This window comes from Hippocampus zosterae, chromosome 15 (genome assembly GCF_025434085.1).
Source record: "Hippocampus zosterae strain Florida chromosome 15, ASM2543408v3, whole genome shotgun sequence".
Taxonomy (NCBI): Eukaryota; Metazoa; Chordata; class Actinopteri; order Syngnathiformes; family Syngnathidae; genus Hippocampus; species Hippocampus zosterae.
This window is the reverse complement of record NC_067465.1, coordinates 11560591-11579827: the sequence shown is the minus strand read 5'-3', so window position 1 is coordinate 11579827 and position 19237 is coordinate 11560591. Positions and strand designations below refer to the sequence as shown.

The 19237-nt window shown below is 43.2% G+C and overlaps 1 protein-coding gene across 1 annotated transcript; it reads left to right on the top strand.

Annotated features, from left to right (window-relative positions):
- The first annotated feature begins 8613 nt into the window (after positions 1-8613).
- Positions 8614-19237, top strand: LOC127616839 (carboxyl-terminal PDZ ligand of neuronal nitric oxide synthase protein-like). Its single transcript, XM_052088638.1, has 10 exons — positions 8614-9142; positions 9405-9476; positions 12294-12383; positions 12459-12517; positions 13920-14028; positions 15333-15462; positions 15812-15933; positions 16207-16368; positions 17521-17689; positions 18392-19237. The coding sequence occupies exons 1-10, from the start codon at positions 9038-9040 to the stop codon at positions 18922-18924; spliced, it is 1551 nt and encodes a 516-aa protein (XP_051944598.1). The 5' UTR covers positions 8614-9037; the 3' UTR covers positions 18925-19237.

Sequence of the window (19237 nt, the reverse complement as noted above, 5' to 3'; positions counted from 1 at the left end):
CTTAGAAGCCACTCACTGGGTTGAGTCAGCGGCGCTTTGTCAATAAGTCTCTTTCTTTCATTGTGCTGCAGAGAAAGCCTCACGCGGGTAAGCGCCTCGGAGGCGTACGTCTCCGCTCGGCCGGGCTCCCACGCGCGCAGACTGCCAAGGTAAAATGCTGTTCAAATAATCAAGCCCTAAGGAGGCAGAGGCGCAGTGATTAACACCGGTCCTACCCTCCTGGAAAAAGACTCCCCTCTACAACCTATTAGTCATTTCTCACACACACACGCACACACACGTACACAGAGGAAAATATGATTGTAAATTATCACTCACTGTGACTTTGCCGGATCTATTCTGTACACTACAATTGCGGAATGATTACGGGGTGCGCCTACAAATGTTGATGTGGTTCTCAAATGAGCTGCTTGAAATATTGCTGCCTTATGTGTGAAAAAAAAATTTGGAGTCGCTGGGTGGGCATCTTTCCAATGAAAGACCATTCGTAGCCTCGATACCAGCGATTTGTTACAAGCACACTTCCATTTGAAGGCGGAACGTTGTGATTTGGTTCTATATCGTACGGCTCGGTCCGAGAAGGATTGAACAAATGAGTTTTGGTTTGGCATGTGACATACAATCGAATGAACTTGTCAATGTGGCATTTACTTCCAAAATATATCCCTTCCGAGATATTCTCATAAATCAAAATGATGTCCTGATTTTAATCGTCTTTTTTTCCACCCTTCTTGTTGTGTTTTCAACTCAAAATAAATTACCTGAAAATTAGAACTTGCTTCGTATTTTAAACGTTTTACCCGAAATAATTTCTTGATTTATTGTCCTTTTGAACCAAATGTAAACTTTGAAGGATATCAGAGTTGCCTTTGACGACATCATAAAATGTGGCACTATCGCTACCAGTCTTATTTCTGTGTCATTATTACAATATGTGTTGCTCGTACGACCCTGTTCTACATTGAAGTCCTTCTGCCTCTGCCTCAACAAACCCAGACACTTTCTTATTCATCTTTTGGGGAAAAAAAATAATTAGAGCGTGATGCGGGATTCAACAAGGAGTTCTGTCTTTTGTAAGTGGCTTGGCTTCTGGACCCACTTGCATGGAAGGACTGCCAAAGATAAGTTGACACGTTGCTTTTAATTTGAATGAACTCATGTGAGGTGGCAAAAGTACTTGTACTTCAGGAGAAGTACAGAACATTGTGTAAAAAAAAATATAAAAACCCTCTGGTAAGCACTGTTTCAATGCCGCAGCTTTGCAAATGTTCCGTGCTGATAAACAAAATAATGATAAGCAAAAAAAACATACCCTATCCGAATGCATTACAGCTCAATCTTGGAGTCACTAAAATCAAATAATTTCCTCAAATAAGGCCATGGATGGGAATACATTTTCAAATGTAGGGAATGAAAGTAAAACGTTTTTTGTTTTCTTTTTAAGACATAAGACACAGATAGCCGAGAAGTCAACTGCAGTGCAGTAACTCCATATTTGTACTTCCCATCCCTGGAAATGATAAACAATTCTTGTCCTATGACACGAACAAACAGACATGTCGGATGTGCTTGCATGTTTCACAACCGAGTACAGTATATGGAAGTGTTATGGGGGTGGTGACATGTTCTGGCCCACAGGTGATTGGACATCTGCGCCATGTCGACACCCACTTAACTGGTCGAGGTGAGCCAACATCCTCAGTCGAAAAACATATTTTCCCTGTCTCCGATGATGAATAGTCTGGTGATTAATATTGCTTGAATGCATACGTCTGGTATAAAAACAAAGCGCTGCAGCCAAGGATCACAGGTTGCCGAGGCAACGCACCCTCGCAGCACAGATGATTGGCCTTGGTCGTCATTTCAGTTGCTTCTGTGGTTATTAGTTAAAAATAGTTCATCAGCAGGCCTCCTGAACACTGTTATGATTGTAATGATCATGAGCGCTATTAAAAGACTAGCGTGAACAAGACCTACTGCTGTTGTTTTTTAGCATTAGGAGCACATTGTTTCCTTGTTATGTGATACACTCCAAATTGTCATATTTTTTAGGTCCAATGCGTGTCCAGTACATCATTCCAAATCTGCAACAACAACAAAAAATATTAGGCCGACCCACGTTGTAGTATAGGGCAGTATAAGCAAATAAGACATGAATTCCATCTAGTGGTGATTGGTGATATTACAACTTAAAACTACAGTCCCAAAGATTCGCATATTGGCAGATTTTAATTTTTCTTTTTTTCCAATATTATTCCATATTTTGGATTTTCCCCATTTTTTCCCCATATTTTTTCCAACAATTTGCTCTTTTTTCGTGGAAAATGGTGTTTATCTTCATGTTTTGGGATTATTTATTCATTTATTTAGTTATTTTTACTTTGAGGCCAATTAAAGTGCGGTTGCAGACCATTAATGAGTTGAAAAACATGACTTTATCATCGTAACTCGTACGCAAAAGTCCCGTAAATATTTGTGAATACTCAGTTGAAAAATGATCTGCCATTAAAGGACCTCCCGAGTTCAAAACGCAACCTTGGAAGGTTTTGATTTTGTATTTCCCATGACTGCTGTGACCCGGAGAAGGTGAGTAAATATGAGAAGACAGCTTAATGCAACCTTATTTATCTTTAGATGCACTCAAAACATCATTTGGAAAAAGCGTACGTCCATAAAAGCTGTGCTGTGAAACCAGTGACTTGAACTAATAACTAATAATATGAAGGGTCACGACTTGGAATGAGAACTGCTGTCATTTGTCTACTTTCCCGGCTTGATGATCAAACAAGGTGGCCAAGAATTTTCTACGGCCATTCGCATGAAAAAGCATGCAATTCACATGGACAGCACTCCTCATTAGGATTCCCTTTATTTGCAATTGCCGTCAAAGGGGTCCAGAGTTAAGTCAGCACCACTAAGAAAAAAAAAACAACAACAACAATCATAGACTGAATGACTCGCAGGCAGACTCAAAGCAGGCACACCCCCACGTCTCCGCCTGTTACATTGGGCTTGCGTATTTTTACTGAAACTATGGTGGAATATCCACCAAAAGTGAAAAAGAAGGAAGTGGACAGATCCCGTGATGCACGTTGGCGAGGGGCGCGGCTTTGGTCAAAAACTTGAATTTGAAACCTTAAAGCTCACCCATTCATTTATTTCAAAGCTGCAGTCCATTTATAAACTTTCAAGCCCGGACCCAAATGCAAGTTTCATCAAGCCCTCACGTATCCTGGAGGCTTTTGCGCGTCGGCTTAATTGAATGTCCAAACTGCATGACTTTGTTTGGTTTGGATAGTGAGAGGACTAAGTAAACCGATGCCAGAGTGGACTTAATGCCTTGTGACGTACATCTGCTGCACTTAAGGTGTCAAAATAACATCTCAGAAGACAAACACCCTCTCTCTAAAAACCCAAGGGGTATTTTTTTTATAACAAATTATTGTTGCTTTTGAGGATGATGTAGCTACTTGTGTGTACATTATATATACAATGTAGGTATTGCACTTCTGAAACCATGCATCTCCACTCTAACATGAGTAGAAAAATGTGTACTGCAATTATTTTAGCCTCAACATTGACAGCTATCATCTCCATTCACACCTGACCTGCCTTGTGTCTTTATTTTTCTCTTTCCCAACCCCAATGCGACCCGTTTTAAAATTGCATATACGACATCATGATGGCAGCAACAGCGGAGATGCAGAGGATCCTTTAAGAGTCCTTCCAGAAAGTGCATTACGTTTTGTTATTATTTTTATAGGGTGCCGATTTGTAGTTTGTAGCTTGAATTTGAAATGACCTTCTACGACATCATTCCTGGAGCTTTTCAATGGGATTTGAATGGAATATTTTAAAGTTGAAATACATTTTTTAACATGGTTATTGAAGGTAGGGTCTGAAATAAAACATTTGTTGGGGAGAGACTGTGTTCTCCTATGGGACTCGCGTAGAGTGCTGTCTCGAAGAGTCAAAAAATACAACTGGTTCATGAAGCAAACTTGAAGCTTCATTTTCCCATCCTTTGTCTCAATCCGCTACACAGTTACCTTGAAAAAGTAAGTAAGTTACTTTTCTCTTTACTTGCTTGAAAATGTCATTGATGTTACAAGTTAGTTTAGTCCAGTAGTTACATTCATCAGATACCTACAACCCAAATTAGCATAAAATGGCCGCTGATGTTGCTACTTAAAAGGCAAAAGTACATTTTTAACAGTGAAACAGTGAGGAAAAAAAAACCTTTTTGAATTACCATAATCACTTTTTTATGACTTAGTTTCTGAACAGCACTGAACATAAATGAGCTTTTAAAAACATTTTTAAACACTCCTTCGAGACTTCACTGAAGATAAATATACCTTTGAATAAAATATATTATAAATGTAGTCTACGCTTGCAAAAGACACATGACCAAACCCGCAAATCAGGCGAGTCATGATTGGTCATTAGCTGAACCCCTTTTTTTTCCTTCTTTTTTTTTGTACTCAAGCCAGACTATTCATTCATTCATTCATCTTCCGTACCGCTTGATCCTCACTAGGGTCGCGGGGGGTGCTGGAGCCCATCCCAGCCGTCTCCGGGCAGTAGGCGGGGGACACCCTGAATCGGTTGCCAGCCAATCGCAGGGCACACATAGACAAACAACCATACACGCTCACACTCACGCCTAGGGACAATTTGGAGTGTTCAATCAGCCTGCCATGCATATTTTTGGAATGTGGGAGGAAACCGGAGCACCCGGAGAAAACCCGCGCAGGCCCGGGGAGAACATGCAAACTCCACACAGGGAGGCCGGAGCTGGAATTGAACCCGGTACCTCTGCACTGTGAAGCCGACGTGCTAACCACTGGACTACCGGGCCGCCCCAAGCCAGACTACTGTGCAGGAAAAAGATGATAACATCAGGCAGAGCTCGTTCCTCATAGCCCGCCACAGAAGTCTCATGTGTCAGCCAGCCCCAGCCAAAATGTTGGCATCTCAGCTGACCACTTTTATCTTTCTTTGACTTCCCCTTTAAGACAAAACACACTGTTCTGAAGTGTTTGGTGACTATTATGTGATGCCAGAGGAAAATTGGTGAGGTTCACACAACCCATCACATGTTGGCGAGGTGTTCAGTATCACTCATGAATCAGAAACGAAGCGAACACCTATTCAGAAAGTAAGCCCTGCATAAGACCGTATCATCTATTTCGTAGGAAACGCCATCACCAAAATATGGTACTCCATCTGACTCATTCACATGCAAAGGTCTCCTTGTGAACCTGAGAGAGCATCTCTGTTCTCTCCCCGTACTTATCAATATCTCCAGTACATGTTGTTCCCGAGGTAGGTGACGGGGCCTTCTGCTCTTTTTGACCTCGATGGTAGAGTCATAAAAAGAGGGCTGCATCACACAGGTGGTGAAGAAGAAAAGACTACAAGGAACCTCTGATTTAGTTTGACTTGCACTTTTCTGCTTGGTTAACTTTAGACTTACACAAGACAAAGAGCTCTGTTGCCCCCTGCTGGGCAGAAAGCAAAAAAAAAAGTAATTGCACATCCATCAGTCCGTTTCTATCTTGCTTGTCGTGGTTAGAGTTGGGAAGTATTGGAACGTATCCTTTGAAATGCAAAACACACAGGAAACGGAGATTCGAACATCAGTACTGTGAGGCAGACATGCGAAACACAAGCGCACCGTGCTGCCACTCCTTGCACAACACGATGCTATTCAATACAAGACCTGAATCAAATATTCGACCTTTTACGATGCTAAGAATACGACCTTTTTGATTGAGTTAGAGGGCTATTGATGTAAAAGTACCGGTATCTTTTATACGGCGGTTGCACGCTACATTAAAAAATGTGTGAACTCAAAATTTCAACACAAAGTCACCATCATCGAACCTACGTTATCCAACCACTGAAGCACACCAATTCCAAATTCATCACGCTTTACAATTTTTTGAAACACTGTCAAAGTGAAACACCTCAAGACTACAAGCATTACTTTCTAGTATACTGTAGTGACATTAAAAAAGCCTTCCAGGACGTTTCCAATAGCAACCAATCTCATGACCACCTTCTCCAATGTAATCATTTTTTCACTTGCTTCGTTGAGCCATTCTTTCTGCGTTGCCTCCTTGCGTTGGGGGTACAAAGAAAATTGTTATGTGTTTTTTTTTACATTTGTGTCTCAAACTTGACCTACGGCATTCAGACTGCTAGGCAAACTAGCACCAAGTGTCTGCTCATAAATGGCATGGAAAATGCCCTTGTAACACAAACAGAAAATGCATGAGAGTGACCTTGTGGAGAAATGTAACAGTATGAAAAAAAGCCCCAAACAAAACCTCTTCAAAACATTTAGACAAAGATGCTGTGGTTCTGCTGAGACGCAGGTAAATTTTTCTAGTCCATTTCTTTTGCGCCGACTCGAAATCTATTCTCATTTTTCCTCTAGCACATCAAGTTTTCATAATAGGAATACAGTAATAGGAATTGAACAATATCATATGTAATATACTCAGTGGCGGGCCGTGCATTTCAACCTTAGGCTTTCAGTGACGTCACATACATTAACACTATATGCTCGTCAAGCAGCACTTAATTTCAGGAGCATTTAAAACCATCAAGTATGCATTCACAATTAAGAGCAGGAAACTAAATTTACAGATAGTCAAAAATAAAAAGATGATTTAAAAATACTAAATAAAATGCCACCCATATGACGCTGTGTGATCTTAAACAAATTGCGCAATGTCACAGTTTCATATAAGACACCAACCACACAATAACAAAACAAACTATTCTTTGAAAATAAAGTGAACAGATCATTTGCATCTTGAGAATAGGCTATACAACAGCAAATAACTGAAAATGTTGAACAACTGAGATTGAACGAACTTTAGTGCACGAAGGTGACTACAATGTGCCATTATAAATTGCAGGTGAGCAGATTGATACATTTTTGTATCTTTTTCATTTTATTTTGTTACCATTAATTTAATACTAACGAAATAAAATTACAAGAAGAAATGTAAAATAAAATTCATTCACTCACCAATGTAGTGCCTGTTCACTGAGCTGCAGATTGACACGAGTGTCCCCAAACGTTTTGAAATGCACCGTAGCTTGTAAGTGCCCAGCCGTGCTCTGATGTTTCCTTGCTGCCTTGGTAAAACAATCCAGTGTGGCTCAAACACCAAATCGGTCAGTTGCAAGCAAAAGGCATTCCCAGCAGTACAATTTGCAGAGTTTCTCAGAGGCTGTGAGCCACAGGTGCCGTTCATAATTGCTCGTCTGAAAATGACAGACAAACCCTTTTCCTTGCTGGGACAGGCTAGCTAGCGTGGGAGTTGGGCGACCTCTTTGCACAACAATATCCAGCTTTTCGTGAAAGGTCCGTCTTGAGAATTGTGTGGAAAGTAGTACTGCAACCAGATCAACGTCTTCTCCTTCGGCCATTTTGGGTTATAATGCAGTGATAGTTCCCTCTAGCAGGCGCTAATCCAATCACCAAAGACGCACGTCCAGTCTCGACGTAAGGCCTTCTAGCTGGCCCTGGTCCGCAGACTTATGATCTGATTGCAAGCTGACTGTGCCCATTCACTTACAGCGCACAGGGGCCTGCTCTATTTAATCTGAAGGGCCCGAGCAAGTTTAATTTACCTGGCAACACAAGCTAGCTGAAATATGATTGGTTAAAAACTCTACCATAATAAATAAGTTATTTATTGAGTGGCTTTCATTGTTATTTAAAATAACATTGAAAGCCACTCGACTAAGTGGAAATAATATGACGTAAAGAAGACAGAGAATAATTTTGTTTACATATTTATGAAAATAAAATAACATAAATTAAATGTAGTTTTTTTCCCATAAAAATAAATGTATTAAATTTACTTTTCTGAGAATGTTTAGGCGGGCAGAGAAGGCCTTGCTGGCTCTGACGGAACGCCACTTTTGTATATTATATACTAAAGTACTGAGTAATATTGAGGAATTAAGGATTAGGTTCAGCAACAGGAGGATTCTTTTGAAATTACTCCAATTACAACAGATGATGAAATCCGTATTACACAACCTAAAAAAAAATCTCAAAACCTATTTGACGTGCTCGAAAAAAAAGGAAATATACAGTATATTTTTAACCCTAGAGAACCCGAACCCAAGAACCTTTTTCTTCTTTGTAAAATGATGAATTTTACATTAAAAGAACCAAACTGTGTTTTTTCAAATATTCAATGCTTTAATCCTAATTTATGATGGGGGCCAAATATGACCATTTGGGATTTAAGGGCAGCATTTGAGAAGCAGAATTTATAGGGGCCAAATTTGACCCCGTGAGTTCTCCAGGGTTAAATGTCCAAAATAGGTTTAGAGACACATAAAGCCAACTCACATGACCTGTGTATTATGTGACGATAACAATATTTCTAAAGGACAAGTTGTGGTATGTTTGTTTTTATTTTTTTTCACATGAATGTTATTGTTGGGGGAGAATATAAAATGTATTTATAAGAAAAGTGACGGTCATGACAGTTGCTGCACATTTTGAAAGCGCGCCTCCAGTCGTCGCCTGTAGTTATTTCAAATATGCTATTCCCGGTGGCACCGCTAGATGTCGCACAAACAAACAACATGCACTCCTGCAGCAATAAGACACTTGGCTCTTCTCTTCCACCCTCTTCAAAGGACGATAAACCGAATTTGCGACGCTGCCCGTCAACGTTGAGCATTTGAAACCAACAGACGACTTGATGCAGAGCTTGAAGCAAACAAGAGTCATGTGTTGAGTCATCTGCAGACCGGCAAAGCGGCGCGTAATTCCTCCGTCGTCGTGCCTCGGAGAAAGGACACAAGCTTGGGTCTCGGCTACTGCGCACATCGATCATCAGCGATCAGCTCCAGAAGCCGAACTCTCCAGCTCATCGATCCGCCTCGACCTCCAGGGTGGAGTAAGAGTGCGCAGAAAGATGCGCATCCGTGCTTTTCTTTAGTGCCGTCTCAGACCAAACAAGTGTCGAGTCGGTAATCATTCGATAAATGAGCGATGCCAGGGGTGACCAAGTACAATTTGGTGGACGACTCCCTCGATTTGAGGATCCCCATGCATAACGAGGAGGTGTTCCAGCATGGAGTCAGCTTCGAGGCGAAGGTAATTGTTGGACGATTGTGTGATTTGCTTCCTTTTTCTTCCTCGTTGTTCATTGCCAACACTGTGTTCCAATAACAAAGCCATACGTCTCTGTATATGATAGTATCACCTTCTTTCTTTTGGCACAAACATTTTCCACCAATTCTGTCCAGCAATTTTGTTCAAAGTGTGTCAGTAGGAGTTTATAGTTGATGCACTATGACGGTAGAGTAACAAGTGGTAGTGGCTTCCTCTGACATGGATTTCCTTTGGATTCTTTCAGTACATTGGCAGCTTGGAAGTGGGCCGTCCTGGCAGCCGCATGGAAATAGTTGCTGCGATGAGAAGAATCAGAGTAAGAGACAATGAAATATTTCATATCCTCGACTTTGTCTAACTACTGTCATAGCGAAGCAAATCCATGACCAAGCAAACGGTGAAGTGGATGCTTGCTGACAGCTGTGTTTAATGTCACACCTTGCGCACAGTGATGGGCGATCCACTTTACGGCTGTGCCCGGTCATTTTCCCTGCACACTCTCTAATCTGTCAGGAGTTATTAAATGCCATCCAGATTCTGACTTGATGCCTGAGGTTTATTCGCCACACTCTTTGAAAAAAAAAACATCTCTCGCGAGGCTCAGACAAGGCCAGCGACTGCAGAGCAATAACTTCTCACTGCAGTGCGAAATGCGTTGGAGGAAAGGATTTACTATCTGTTGGTCAGCGCCGAGATCTAATCAGACATCCAATTTATTCAGTCACACCGAGGTCGGCTGTGTCTTCGATGACACGCAATGAGGGCTTAATCCTCATCTGGGATAGTGATGCCTTATTGGCATATGTTGAGGAAAATGTCTTCTATTTAAAGCTGCGATCGCCCGCTCGGAGCATCTGGGCTGTAAGATCCCCGCCCGATAACTCCCTAACATCCCCTTTTACATGTGCAAGTATTCAAATCATTGTTTGTTGTCTTCTATTCATGTGGCTGTTTGCTGAGTATTTTTTTTTCTTCCAAACCCCGACTGTGCCCCTCCCTTGCGGAAGCATCGTGACGTTGGGGGGTGGAAAAAAGTGATTTCAACAAGAGGGAAAATATTGAAAAGTATTCACGGAGCATTTCAACTCATGCAACATTTGCTAACTGTGAAGCTTTTAGCTGGTGTGGTGTCATGAAACATATTCATTTCCTCAAGTTTCTTTTCAGAGAATAAACCATGTCCACATGACTGCAGCTGCCTGCGCCGATGGACTGAATCTTGACGCAGTCATGCGACAATAGGGCAGGTTATGGTCGGTGACGGTCATGTAGTATGACATCTCGCCCGATCCAAGACACAGAACGATATTTGTCTGGTGGTCTGACCTTGTGACCGTCATGATGGACAAAAAAAAAAAAAGTCTTGTAGTTTGAGAAGGCCATTTGGCTTTGGACTTTTTCTAAGCAGTACAGCACCAGTTTAAGAAGCATTATCGCTTTCACGCTGCTCCAACTACAACGGATGATTGACGCCATTCTCGGCAAGATTCCTGTAACAATTTCATGTTGCTGAGCATATTAAGCTTGCGCTTCAAACGATTGAACAACCTGAAGTCAGTGAGCGTAAAGTTTTGTCCTTCTGAATTGAGCTTTTGTTGATGCTGATGCTCCAGTTAGGCTTTTCCTCCTGGCATTGGAGGAAGTACTAGGAGTGTAAATAGTCCTTCAACATGACTCCAACGACTCCAAGCCGCTTGTTGTGTCAATATGAAAATTGAAGACGCCGATGCGGTTGTTGAAACCAATTTGTTTTCTTTTTAGTGGCAGGTGAATGCGCATGCAATTGCGCGGTCATTTCATCCAATGTTACGCCTCATCTTCCTCTGACAGCTTTTGTGTGTTGAGATGGATGGCATTGCTTCACGCGTGCTACGTGGAAATAGCATAAGAGTCCGCACACATTACAGAGGCAGTGAATCCATCACCTGAGCGTCCACACTGTCAATGTGAGAAGAATTGCCACTCCTCGATGAAATGGATGAGTGGCGAGTAAGAGCATCTGACAAGCTGCATTACTGAATCTTGTGGCTGTTACGCACGCTCATCGCTGGTTAGTAGATAAACCGCCTGCGGATTCGTTGCCATAAACGTCATGGCTACTTGCTGCTTGACTATAAATAACAAAGTCTTTATTTGAGATCCAGGCGGATGGATTTCAGTCTAATGTGTTAGGATTAGTGCTGTCAAACGATTCAAATATTTAATCGCGCTCGAATGTATAAATGTCATAGTTAAATCATAATTAATCGCAATTAATCACACATTTTTATTTATTCTAAATTTCCTTTGATTTTTTTTTTTTGGTCCTACTTTTTCCCCGTTTTAATGCTCTCGTCAACATGGAATGGTGTATCAGTTTTCTTTGTGCAAAATGCAAATATTTACTCAAACAACAATGTCGATTTTCAATTTTTACATGGACATTTTTCACTTGGAGCAGTTATTCAAACTAGGAGCACATTTTATTATTTTACAGCCACGTAACATCCGCTGTGACGTGGTGCCGCATTAATCTTACGATAAAAAATTAATCCCGTTCAAATTTATTTAAATGAATGCCGATAATATCACGTTAAACTGACAGCACTCGTTAGGACAAATGGAAGGATGAGTCGAAGCCGAGTGAAAAGGCTTGTCAACATGAGGACAAACAAAATATGACGTATCCTCAATCGACTCGGAGTGCTCGTCGTGATCACTTCATCATCTGATGTTTTCAGACACGATGTGCGTGATTTCAAAGACATTACGGCCGCAGCGGCCCGAGATGTCTACAGGAGGAAACTCAATCGTTTATCAAGAAGAGGGATGAAAAGTGTGCCAAATATCTCAACCACCCGCTGTGATGTCTGAGTTTGAAATCTTGAACGGATTCCGAAAGGAGAACCTGAAAGCGCCAGCGTGTTTACTCAAGCTTGTATTTCCTCGGAGAGGACAATAATCAAAACCGTCCAGCTATTTAGACGACGCTGTCCCTCTTTTCCAATCCATCATCTGTCACCGTGTAAAGAGAGCCGTCTCAGTGGGAGTGTGCAGTATTCATCATTCTCTCCACCAGCGTGTTTTTCAACCTCTTTTTGAATTTGTTTCAAGTCACCTTGAAATGCTAACACCATTGTTTTGCTTTTCACAGTACGAATTCAAGCTGAAGAACGTCAAGAAAAAGAAGGTCAACATTGTTGTCTCCACAGACTTTGTCAAAGTCATACTAAGAAAAAAGAAGGTCAGTCCCATAAAGTGTCATTTATTACTACAGCAAAGTCTAACTCAGCGTCTCACTTTTTATATGTCCTGTCAGCGAAAAGGCTGGTCTTGGGATGAGAGTACAATCTTGGTGACGCAGGATCCCATATTCAGGTGGGGACAAGCGTTTCATACTTTTTCCATTTCCATTACTATTAGATTTTAGTTCAGCTTCACTTTTCTTTCCCAAATTCACTTACAGTACTTTTAGTTTGTTTTTATTAGTTTTAGTAGTTGTGATAGATAGATAGATAGATAGATAGATAGATAGATAGATAGATAGATAGATAGATAGATAGATAGATAGATAGATAGATAGATAGATAGATAGATAGATAGATAGATAGATAGATAGATAGATAGATAGATAGATAGAAGATAAGCAAATTTCAAAAAGATAAGATTTTTTTTGTTTTTCTTCTTTCTTCTTTCGACCTACATTCTTGCTGCTGGAGGCTGTAAATTTCCCCAGTGTGGGACAAATAAAGGATATCTTATCTTATCACTAATCCCATCAGAATTTGGACCGACCGATCCAATCTACCATATTTAAATAACTTCTTTATTTACTCAACAGTCACTGTACAGGAATTGAGAGTTGCCTGGCCCACAAATAAACCAAAATTTTTATAATTGGCACCCATTGAAATGCTTTGGGGTGAACAAAAATAATATTATTTATACCCTGGCTCCAAAGGTTAGCGTGTCGACCTCACAGTGAAGAGGTGCGAGGTTCGATTCCAGCTCCGGCCTCCCTGTGTGGAGATTGCATGTTTTCTCCGACCTTGTGTGGGTTTTCTCCGGGTACTCCGGCTTCCTCCCACATTCCCAAAACATGCATGGCAGGTTAATGGAACACTCTAAATTGTCCCTCTGTGTGAGTGTGAGCGCGGATGGTTGTTCGTCTCTGTGTGCCCTGCGATTGGCTGGCAACCGGTTCAGGGTGTCGCCCACCTCCTGCCGGAAGACAGCTGGGATAGGCTCCTGCACACCCCGTGACCCTTCTGAGGATAAAAGTGGCTCTGAGAATTGAGATATAATTCTACCCTAGAAATTTGCCCAAAAAATGCTGAGAAACATTCCAATCACCCCCAAAAAAATAAATACAAATCCGACTGTAAATGCCTTTTGTATAATTAACAATGGCATCACAGAACGTTCCCGGATTGAGGGAGATTGCGTTTGCTGTCATAGATGAATCGGCAAATTATGACACCTGTTTTCTGAATTTGGTCGTGTGATGATTGCAAGCTGAGCTGTGATTGGCTGTCACCTAAAGCCTGAGCAATTGTGCAACTGTGATGTCTATCAATCAACAGCAAGTGACAAAATGGCCACCGCCTTGGATGGATAAAATCGGGTGGGCATTGCTGCTAAATTCATATTCCAGAAACACAGTATTAATCAAAATACTAGTAGGGCTGCACAGAACATATTATTTGTAAAGACCATTTTTTAACTAGACTACCCCTTTAAGACCTGAACGAAAACCGACACACTCTGTTTCTGCCGCCAGGATTTTTTATGTTTCACATGATGCGCAAGACCTAAAGATCTTCAGTTACATCGCAAGAGATGGAGAAAGCAATAGCTTCCGCTGCAATGTCTTCAAGTCCAAGAGGAAGGTAAGAGAAACATCCCCGCGAAAGCCGACGATGTCATGAATGACCACGCGTTTGTCGTTTCACAAGGACTTCAAACCAATCGGTAGCTCGTCCAGCAGGCCGGTCGGTGCTGATGTGGTGATGAGTTGACGGAAAAGAAAATATCTGCATATTAAGTACGTCGCGGAAATTCTCCCCCAAGACAAAGATAATTCCTCGGTGCTCCTTTTCTCATGGAGACGAGACAGACAGTGACTTAGATGACACTTAATATTAATCATCCTGGTTAGAAGAGAAATGAGGATTGTGTGTGCATGCGTGTGCGTGTTTCTCTGCTCTCAAAGACAGCGCTGCTGAATAACCTCATTGTCTGGAGAATGGCCTGAGTGTTTTGTTTTTTTTCTTTTTTGTGGCTGCTGGATGCCATGCATGTTACTGAGCAGGAGGAGATGGAGCAGCTGATACGAGCAAATTAGATTTCTTCTCACAACATCTATAGGAAGCTTTTAGCTGCTTTATTTGACAATACCGGTGTAGTAGGTTTGATGGGGCAATATATCAACGATTACGTGAGCTATTTTTTTGCGGCTTCATTATTCTCTTTGACTTTTCCTATCAAATAAAAAAGTCTCAAAATTCTATAATAATGTCTGTGAAACCTACAACAAGAACTTAACCAATCTCTGTTGGCTGCAGCCTGCCGCATGAACCGTTTGGTGCGCCACAACTTAGACCTCCTTTTAGCGAGTCAAAAATCTAGTCTGCCTTCTGTCACCAAATTGTCACGCACGGTGAGGCGTGTAATAGAAAACACCCCCAGAACGCCCAGCAAGGTGTAACGCCATCTGCCGAATTTCCAAACAAGGCAAAATCAATTTGCCCTGGAACGCAAATGAAGCTACGCCAATTTTTACTTCAATGAAGTTGCTTGCTTAACCTATTTAGCGTCCTAGCTTGCGCCAGAGCCTCCCTACCCTTCTCAAACATGCAAGCATGTCATGAAAGCACCTGATATCTGTTTTAAATTGGGGGGAGGGGGGTCAAATAATCTCCAATGACTCCTGAAACATTTAACTTCCTCTCATAGAATTTTGCCTTTACGACGTAATTCCTTCAATCTGAGCTGACCAATCAGTCACTATAGCAGCAGAATCAATACACAGCAGTGGAAGCTTCCCCCTCTTCCATATACTCCCCCCGCAGCGATCATTTCTCCTATTCCACCTCGTTTTCATCCCGCCAGCTCCCTTCATCTTTCCATCCTCCCTCGCAGCTTGATCCCGAGCAGCTATTTGTCTCACACACACTCTCGTCTCCCTTCCCAGTCTCAGGCCATGCGGATTGTGCGGACAGTAGGTCAAGCGTTTGACGTGTGTCACCAGTTGACCTTGCAGACTCAAACAGATGACCAGGAGGATGACGAGGGGAAGGAGGAGGAGCCTGATGCCACGCCAGGTGCCAAACATCACAAACTGTTCCTTTCCTCCTGTCACAAATCGCCCTCACTTGCCACTTGTCACACCAACTTCCCCCTTCTTGCTTCTTCAAACACCCGCTGGGAGGAAAAAAAAAAAGGCAGAGAATATCTGCCGCTGTCGCCAAATGATCGTGTTCATTATAGCTGGCGGTGCTGCGGCTGCACTCTCATGCTGGCGAGTAGTTTGAGTCATTGATTAAATCATTTGCTCTTGTGGATTCGACACACCATACTCGCCTCTATGGATGAGTTGCATGCTGTCAAGATCAGAAAAAAAAAAGAGCCAGAGCTTTAAAGGTCCCTCATATGTGTCTGCGTTCTGTGCAGCCAACAAGAGGTTTGCATTGTCAGAGGAGACCGACCTTGAAGCCACAACAGAGGAGAGTATCGAGTGCAACACTTCATCAGACCCGGAGAGGAACAAAAAGGTCCTTGGTAATAATGGCAAGGTACGGACCAGACCATAAATTAGACTTGATCATTTTAATGCCACTCATTGTTATTCCATTCAAACAAAGAGGAGACGACAGATGGCGGCGCCCACTTCCAACTGACATTTATGGATGCTTTCAGACAATTTACATGCAGCAGATTTTTTATTTGGGATGCCTGGAGAATCTGATGAGAATCCCCCCCCACCAAAAAATAGGTCTCGGATGGGTGGCTCTCCATCCTCGCTGTTAGTAAGCGCAGTCGTTTTGCTCTTCTCCTCTCGGCTGCAGGGCTCCAAAGTTGGCTCTCTTCTCCTCAACTCTCCGGCCAGGAAAGTTTCTGGAGCGGGCGAGCCGGCTGCAGATGCGCCGTGCGGTTCAGAACACCAGCTACAACTGTTGCAGAAACAGTTACAGCAGCAGGAGCAACAGGCACTGGCGGCTTCGGCTCAGGTCCCGGAGATGTTTTGTTTCACTGGTCATTGGCGTGCATTTGATGTCGACGATTCAGAGAAAAGGTTTCGCGCGTAATAAATGGATGCATGGGCGGACCGATCGACTTTAGAAATCCTGTGCTGAAATAGCTATTTCCACATATACTCACAAAAAAGTCAAATCACTGATATTTGGTTTCTGAATGAGCCCAAAAAAAGCAGCAAATTTGTCCTTCTCGAAACTTTTCAATACACACTTCCAACTGTTTGCTGTTGCAGTAGTTGTTGCGCAACTTGCTGTTCTCAAGTGGAGAGAACGAGAAGCCGAACGGGAAAATTCAGCCAGGGGCGTTTTACAATCAAGAAATTTGATTGTCCACTTACATGCCTTTCTGTGACCCTTCCGGGCTATTCATTAATTTATTGGTTGACATTCATTCTGAACAGTCAGTGGCGGCTGGTGGAATTTAGCATTTCCATTCATTACAGCGGGAAACGTTATCTCAGACAGGCTCAGGGAACCAATTAAGCTCTTAACTTGAGGTTCTGCTGTTTTTGTGGGGGGGGGGGGGGGGGGGGGGTTTGGACCAGCCACCACAGCTTATAGTTCTTCTTAGACTCATCTTGGGATTTTAATGCAAAAGCTAAATATCCCTCTTAAACAGAGGTGGGCAAACTATGGCCCGCGGGCCAAATCCGGCCCGTTGGTCTTTTTAATCCGGCCTGCCGAAGGTTGGTACACAATTAAGGTTCGATGTCAACGACTGCATTCATTTCATTTGGACTTGTAATGACAGGCATTTCAACGCCAGGTGGCACAGTTACTTGAAGTTGCAGAGCATAGGGAGGAAGGGGGAGACGATACGGAAGCCCGCAGTAGCGCCAAGTCAAGCAAATCCTGTTCGATACGACGGAATAATGTACTCTTTAAGTCTGAAAAACGTGCCAAAAAATGTGAAATACTGCTTTTTAAATGAAGAAATCCAATTAATATTATGTCGAATTTAGTTCACCCTTTTGATCCGGCCCTCCATAACATTTTCTGGTTCTCATGTGGCCCTATGCAAAAAATAATTGCCCACCCCTGCTCTTAATAGTGTCGTCATAAACTACACCGGTCCTTTTTATTGACTCAGATTTTTTTGAAACTTTTTTTTCTGGCTCGGTTCAGGTGCATGTGCTTCGGGGCCAGCTGAATGTGGAGGTTTGTGCTCGAAGCGAGGCCCAGACGAGAGTTCAGAGGCTGCTGCAGCAGAACACCGATTTGCTGCAGCACATTTCCCTTCTGGTCAAACAGATCCAGGAACTGGAGCTCAAAGCTGCTGGACATTTAACATCTAGTGAGTGCAACACACTACTCGTACCTTGACTTGTGCGTGCCACAATTTACAAGGTTGTTTTTGTTTAGGTATCAGTTGTTACTTAAGGTGAATTGTTTTGTTTTGGGTTTTTTTGCTTTGTGTTGTGAGCGGGTGGCTCTGTGCTCCAGTGATTAGCCCGTCAGCCTCACATTGTGGAGTTTGCATGTTCTTCCTGGGCCTGCGTGGGTTTTCTCCGGGTATTCCGGTTTCCTCCCATGTTCCAAAGACAACCAAATTCCCTAGATGTGAGTGTGAGCGCGGATGGTTGTTCGTCTCTGTGTGCCCTGCAATTGGCCGGTTCAGGGTGTACCCCGCCTACTCCCCGAAGAATCCTGGGATCGGTTCCAGCACCCCCAGCAACCCTTTTGAGGATAAGCACATCGGAAAATGGATGGATGGATGTGTGGTTAGCCAAAATCTGACGTACACGCGGGAGTCAAATATGTCACCGCTCACTGAAGCATGTCTTTCTGTTTTGTTTGAAAGACAAGCAGCCAAACACACAAATGCACAACTTACTCAATCACCTCCATTGTTTATTTCATCACCATGCGTGTCTCTCCTGTCTGCGCGTGCCCAAGCGAGTCTTTGTCAAGTCGATCCGTATTCTTAGCCGAGACACAGCACGTTTGCTTGCTCTTGCTGTTTGCTCATGAAATGTCCTTTCATGTGTGTCCTCAGTGGGCTCCCAGGACAGTCTTCTGGAGATCACTTTTCGGGCACGACCCCCCAGCACGCCCAGCGAGCCACTCACACCATCTCCCTCGACAGGCCCCTTAGCTTCTGTATCCCAGCAGCAGATCAGCGACGGCGCTTGGCTCCCCTTCCTCCCGGGGTCCTGCCCCTCAAGCACCGCAGGTGCAGAAAGCAACCTCGGTGGCAACGTAGTCCGTCTGGAGTGTTTCCGGTTTTCCTCGCGAGGTCCCGACGGCCAGGAGCAAGGGCGAGGGACGGGTGGGACGGGCGACACGCCCAGCGACGAGGCTCCCGATGACAGCTCGCCGATGGGCGAGCAGGTGCTGGGGGCTCTGGAGCTGCTACGGTTTAGGGAGTCGGGAATCGGATCGGAGTATGAATCCAACACGGATGAAAGTGATGATCGGGACAGTTGGGGGCACGGGGAGGGGGCCGGACTGGACGCTGCCGCTCGACTTTTCCATGTGTTGAATACAGAGAGTTTGCCCGACTGTTTAGGGGATGAGATGGCTGTGTAGATGGGGAGGCACCAACACCGCACTCACGCGTCGTCCTGCAGATGTGAAAGTCATAATAAACTGCATCGCTCAATTTTCAGACAGGTTCGGTCCAGCCAGCCGGTCGGCGCTCCTTGCACTTGATGCTGAAAGTCCAATTCTGACGTTTCACAGTTGGTGAAGCGGAAAGATGGCATTGCTTTTAGTGACTAACAAAATGTCTGAAATTGTGAACGTGATGGCAAATCAGGCTTGAAATCACATTTCTAACACATGCATGATGAATAATAAATGTAGTAGCAAGAACGATAATGTCCAAACCTCGGCAAAAATG

Coding starts and splice junctions, on each gene's coding strand:
- LOC127616839 (XM_052088638.1), top strand. CDS start 9,038: ATGCCAGGGGTGACCAAGTACAATTTGGTGGACGACTCCCTCGATTTG. Junction 9,477..12,293: donor CTGCGATGAGAAGAATCAGA/GTAAGAGACAAT, acceptor TGCTTTTCACAG/TACGAATTCAAGCTGAAGAA. Junction 17,690..18,391: donor TGCTGGACATTTAACATCTA/GTGAGTGCAACA, acceptor GTGTGTCCTCAG/TGGGCTCCCAGGACAGTCTT.